At 42.2% G+C, this 6,575-nt stretch overlaps 1 protein-coding gene across 1 annotated transcript; it reads left to right on the top strand.

Annotated features, from left to right (window-relative positions):
* Window positions 1-1,615: 1,615 nt before the first annotated feature.
* LOC311139997 (interferon-inducible GTPase 5-like) lies at window positions 1,616-2,764 on the top strand (the record flags this gene model as incomplete). Its single annotated transcript, XM_084174974.1, has 1 exon — window positions 1,616-2,764. One exon carries the CDS (start codon window positions 1,616-1,618, stop codon window positions 2,762-2,764), a length of 1,149 nt encoding a protein of 382 aa, XP_084031100.1.
* Window positions 2,765-6,575: the final 3,811 nt, after the last annotated feature.

Genomic DNA, 6,575 nt, shown 5'->3' on the forward strand with positions numbered 1-6,575 from the left:
AATGGTATCAAACATATGGAAACCACATGTATGACTCTGTTCCATTAATTCCAATCCAGCCATTACAACGAGCCAGTCCTCCTATAGCTCCTCCCACCAGCCTCCTCTGTAATACATGGTGTCACAAGTTGGATGTCTATTTATTATCTCCACAAATTGTATTGGACAGTGGCTATACAGATGGTATGACTGTAGAGAACAGTAGATGTTTTCTATAGAACTAATCCAATTCATTCACCATTTATTATATGTTGATTTAATTAAGATGTATCCGTTCAAGATCATATCCTATAAACAACCACTAGATGGAGACACTCCATTTGACACGATAACTGCAAAGCCACAATGTTTACAAACCCACTTCTAAACCCATTCTCAGTTTGAGCTTTTATCACAATACTCAAAGGAAACTGATTTAAGGTGATCTCAACCATCTGCTAGTGTATGTGAAGACAGACCAACAGGCTCTGATTGGAAGGCAGATGTTTAAAATTAACCCTGAAACTCTCAGATGTGGGCAGAGGTTTCTCGCATGGTTTCCTCTAAACACAAAACACAAAGAGGTGTGTGTGTGAGTTACTGGAAATCTGGTTGTGTTGTGGTGGTTGTTTCTTTGGTATTGTAGGAAGTTATTGTGTATCATAGAACTGCTACTTTCACAGATATCCAGGCATGAGGCCCTGGTTGGAAACTCACATCAGACTAAGTATCGATAGAGTAAATGAAAGCATTATCAGTTACACCCTACTTTTTCGTTTTAATACCAAAACTGTGAAATTATGTGTTGAGGAAGAGAAACTAACCTGTTGCAATCAAGGAATTCTTAAAGAGCTACCGAACAAACCCACGTACAAACACCTGTGTTATTCCTCAGGTTTGGATTAGAAGAAAATGAAAATGAATAAAAACATGTCCACATCACCTGCCACTTGTCAGTGTGAGCATCATGGACTCTGTCGTGTGTATGTGCTCACACTGGATTAAGGGTGGGATTACAGGATTAGAATGATCCACTCACAGTACAGAGCCTGTAAATAGATCTAGCAGACACAGTCAGCACACTTCACTTGTATTGAGGATATACAGTATCTGCTATTAATCATTGGATAAGGATGTATTTCCCTTTTAACGTCTGCCCTTAGGGCTTTCCATCTAGGTCTAAGGTAAGGCATAGACAGTAGCATACATTAGTACTGTAGACCAGACAGTTATTTGGATCTAAGATTGTGTGTTTGTTTACACAACACTTACCACTTATCCAATACTGTAATTTGACCAATTATGTACATTATTATTCTGTTAAATACCTAAAATCTGATGCATTGTGTTAAAAAACGGTTTTATTGTGTTCCCACTTATCCCCAATTGACTAAGCAGTAAGGGATTGTGTTTCCAGTTCCTCAAGGGCTGCACTGTGTGTTAGCGTTTGTTCTTGCCTTCTATTCAGAGACTAATAAATACCTCAGTATTAAACTGCGTGGACATAACAGATAATCAATTATCAATTGAATTGATCAATTACGTGCCCAAGAAATGTAATCCTCCACTATTAAGATGTGTGTGTGTTCCTTTGTGTTGTTCTATGCTAATGACCAACCTCACCTCTCTCACAGCCATGGCAACAGATGTTGTATCTCACAGCCTGAACCTCCTGGAGACTCTCAAAGAGTCCATTGAGAACAACAAGCTGTCAGATGTCAAGGATGCTGTGGAGGACCTCCTGATCAGCCGGATCAACCTGGCCGTGGCAGGAGAGCGGTGTCCTGAGAAGTCTGCATTCATCAACGCCCTCCGTGGCCTGGGGCCTGAGGATGAAGGAGCTGCCCTGTCCCCCTGCCCCACTCCTCCAGAGGAGATGGCCATCTATCCCAATCCCAAGCACCCTGACTTCAGGCTCTGGGACTTGCCACCCACCCCCGCAGCCTTGCCTTTTGACCCGGAAGGGTACATGGAGCGGGTGAAGTTCCTGCGGTACAACGTGGTGGTCATGGCGTTCACACAGAGTCTCCAGGCCAACAGCGTGGCGGTGTTTCTGGCAGCCCGCTCTGTGCAGAGGGACACTGTGTACTTTGCCCTGCTGGCCTCAGAGAAGGACACAGAAAAGGGTCTGGAGGAGAGGCGTAAGGCCAGCCTGGAGTTGTTGAAGGCCCAGGGGGTGGCCCTGCCTAAGGTTTTCCTAGTGAGGCCCTCCTGTATGGAGAAACTTGACTTCCCAGGCCTCCTGGAGGAGATGGAGAGGGACCTCCCAGAGATCCGGGCCCATGCCCTCCTCCTGGCCCTGCCCACTCTCTCCCCAGTCCTGGTCACCCAGAAGAGGGACGCCTTCAAGGCCCTGGTCTGGGCGGCCGCGTCACTCTCTGGCGGGGTGTCGGCCATCCCCGTGCCCCTGGTGGCCTCCATGGTGGACGCCAGAGTGGGTGTGAGGATCCTCACCAAGGCCAGGGCCTCGCTCTGTCTGGATGACGAATCCGTGGAGCGGTTGGCACGGCAACGCGGCGTGGACCCGGCAAGGCTCAAAGCCCTGCGGACGTGTAACCTGTCGGCTGAAGTCACCAAGGGGGAGGTAAAGCTTCGGCTGGCAGCGGCAGAGAAGGAGTTGACCACGAACATGACCCGGCTGGTGGAGATGGCCATGCCCAGGCACGCCCGCTCAGCCAGTCGTTCCTTCACTGTCATGCTACAGGCTCTCAATGGGGCCATCGATGAGATGGGGGTTGACGCAGAGAAGATACTGGCTGCTGCTGGTATAGGGGAGGGGAAATGAAGGAGGTCAAGAGGAGGGCTAAAAATACCTGGGTCATATTCATTAGGGAGTGCAATTAAAAAAGTTTTAAAACATTTGGCAATGGAAATGCAAATGTACATTACATAGGCCTTACCTGCAGTCAAATGACCTAGTGGCCTCATGGGTAAAATGGTAATAATATTTTTCATAATAAACACTATTTAAAAAAACCTGCAGAAAATCTGGTGTTTCTATGTCAAACTGTTTCAGTAATCTGTGATGTGTGTAAAGTGTAATATTGGGACGCAAACTCAAAATGTTATACATTTCAACTCTATAGCTGACAGGGTACAGGTGTCTTATTTTTTTAAGCCCAGAACCATGCGTGTGAGGTGTATACCTTTGTTTCAAAGTATATTTGTTGAAGACTACCAAGAAGCACTCTGTGTGACCCTGATTTAGCCCACTGCAGCAAAATCCAAGTCCATGTTTCAGTATATTTTCTTCAGTTTGCTTCCTAATGAATGTGACCCTGTTATTTTCATATCACTTTTGCGCCGTTTTTTTACAATGGGCTTTTACATGTTTTGTCATTCACAATCAATAGCGGTGCCAATGTGAAAAGGAGTTATTCAACTTGAATCAAGTAACTTGGGCAGTATAGCATGTTGTCTTTATATGCAATAAAATATCTTCACAGACAAATATGAGTCGGTACTGTATGTCTGCTTCAATCAGCACGGTTTTACTCAGAAGGTATTGTACAGTACGGTGCCTCATGTTCTTCATGTACAACAACCACACACTACACATACTGTAAATTTGAACAAAACATCTGACAGATGAAGTGAGACTAAGCTCACTTCACAAATACAGTACTGTGCAGTGCAGAATGGAAAATAGATACAGTACCTCCCTCCATCATCAACCACAAATCATACAAATAGATGCTTGTCTGTCATGCTTGGATGTACATGCAAAAACAAATGCAAAGCCTGGCAGAAGAGTTCCTATTTTAGTTTCTCATCCTTATTTTGAGAAGACAGATATGCTGCAGATATATTTTACGAGACAGTCATCACAGCGAATCACTTCTGAGGTAAGAAGAAACAACTTTGTGAATTTTTGCTATTTTTTACCTATGTCTACCCATTATAAAGTGAGAAATGTATCTTGGATACATCTTTATTCACGGTCATACTGAGCTGATAATGTGAAATACAGAATGTGCAAATTGATATGAACAGCTTTTAATAAGATTTCATGTTGCTAAAATGCTGTCAGTTCCTGTCTCAATGTGCACATGATGTATTTCACATTATCAGCTCAGTATGACCATAAACAAACATTTCTCACTCTAATATACAAGTAATTATAAAGTGTCACCAATACATTTCTTAAATGAAAATGTACAGTCATTTAGATATTTCTGTCTCAATGATATGGTAATAATGAGAGCGAGAGAGAACCAACAATCGCATGATAGAATAATCGAATGAGAAGTTTAAACTTAAGTTCCTGGCCTCCACCTGACCAAAGCTTTAGGTAAAACAAATTGTGTGGCGCCATCTAACAGGCAATAATATAGGCCTACACTAGGCTACTGTCAATATAATTTGCAGTTAACATTACTTGTACAAGTTAAACTTCTAAACAGATATTTATATTATTGTGGAAGTGTTTATTCTGGCATAGGCCACATTTATTTCGTCACAGACGCATCTGTGAATACAGGCTTTGATAATTAAACAAATAAAAAGTGCAACGAGAACCATTCGGCCTATTTTTCGTTTCATTATAAATTAATCTACCTAAAGGTTTCTGGCAAGGAACACATTCATGTTCACCTTTTCTGGTTTAATAGACTGCAGAGTTGGGTAACAATATTGCCTGCTGTAGGCCTACTGAAAACACATTCAGACGGAACGCTTTTTGTACAGACGCAGAGGTATTTGAGGGCGACGTGGGCAAAAAGCGGAAATCGACCCTCATTCTCTCTCCACCATACCAATGGGTCATCTCCGATTACATTTTATAGTAGGTAGGATGTGAGCTCTGCGCTGGCCCGCTGTTGCGCACTGAGTATGACTGTTTGCTTAGCTCTCCCAAGAACACTGCCCAGTGATGTCTTCTATCGTGAACTGCGCACTCGATCTAATTGTCCATAATCATCATTGAAATGGTCTCGTATCACACTGTAGGCCTACAACGTTTGATTCCAAATCACCATTCAAAGTTATCGGTACCACATATCACCGTATGATTGGTTTATATTTATTTATTTGCACACAAGAAAATACAATATTGGTAAGATGATTTGCACATTGTAGTCTAATGATTAGACTTTAATAGGTGGTTTGGGCATAACACAGGCTTCATTACAGACCATTTACAGTGTTGCTAGGCAACTCAACGACGCGCTCCCCCCTGCCCCCTGTAAAAAAAAAAAAAGAAGAAATAGACAATACAATCCTATACAAACGATGTTTGGACAGGTCGATGGGATGATGTGTCATTCCAGACATCGCCCAACCCTTGTAGAAAAAACGAAGGAAAGGAAGCACTGCTAAGGTACACAATAGTAGATTTAGGTAGACAGAAGGTGCTCTTCGGTAAAAGCGGTAAATTGGTCATCATAAAGAAAGGAGGACCAAGGCACTCTCCATATAATTAATTAAAATGCCTTTATTTGTATGGCATGTTCAATGGAAACAACGTTTAAAAAAAAACTCCGACGCGTTTCGGCTACATGGCCTTCCCCCAACTCTAGTTCATATACACCCCCAGGCCCAGGAAGAATATTGTACCCCTATTCGCACGGGACTAATATTACTAGAGAACGTTGCTTATGTGTTTACTACCCCCGAATGTCCGTTATTCCAGAGTATGATTCGTACGGAATTAGTTTTTTCCAAATGCCTCCTGTAATTGTATTTATTTATTATTTATACATTGACAGTTATGACCGAAGCCTGGAGTTTTTTTTTTTCTTGGCGCGAAGATATTTCAACAATTCCTGGCGACTTGCTACACCGATAACTCGAGCTTGGTTCCCAAGTTTCTAAACCATACCAAACCATCTTTGGTATAGTGTCGCCATAATATTTTAATTGAGGAATTGTGATCATAATAATTAGGATAATTTAGCGATCCGGTGTAGAAAGCCCTATTCGGACGGGATAAGTTTTACTGGGGGAGCTAAGGTAATGCAATTACGTACACATGCTGAGCTAATAATTACATAGTACATTTCACAGTAAATTGGTCATTTAAAAAAAAGGAGGACCAAGGCACATTTCATATAAATAATTAAAATGGCTTTATTTGTATTGCATGTTCAATGGAAACAAAGTTGGGGTAATATTTATGTAACTGACGTTCTATAGTAATATTAGTCCCGTGCGAATAGGGCGGAAGACCTCCTAAATGCTCCACAGCCTTCAGATGTGAGCGAAACTTTTGACTGGGGGAGGTCGGGTAATGTATTCCAGACAGAATAACCTACTGTTTTTTTTTTGTTGCAAACTCCAAGTTCCTCGGATAATAGCCTACCGGTCCCGTGTGAATCGACATCCCTGTGTTTTGAGAGAAATGTCTGAGTTTGACAGGTGTTGCTCGCGGTTTGAGCAAGAAAATAATAACTGATTCGATCAATTGAACTAAGTGCTGCGCATAGCCTACATAAGAAGGGCCTACATGTATCAACTTTCACAGTGAATGCTTTTGTTAATACGTTTTGTGTGAATGAATTGAACATCTCCAAATGCATCATAAAACAAATATTGCGCCTATTTAATGCAACCCTTGCTGTTAGATTGCAAAGCAGCATACAACTGAGCTAAACGTTTGG

This window comes from Coregonus lavaretus (assembly GCF_964263955.1).
Source record: "Coregonus lavaretus genome assembly, chromosome: 13".
NCBI lineage: Eukaryota > Metazoa > Chordata > Actinopteri > Salmoniformes > Salmonidae > Coregonus > Coregonus lavaretus.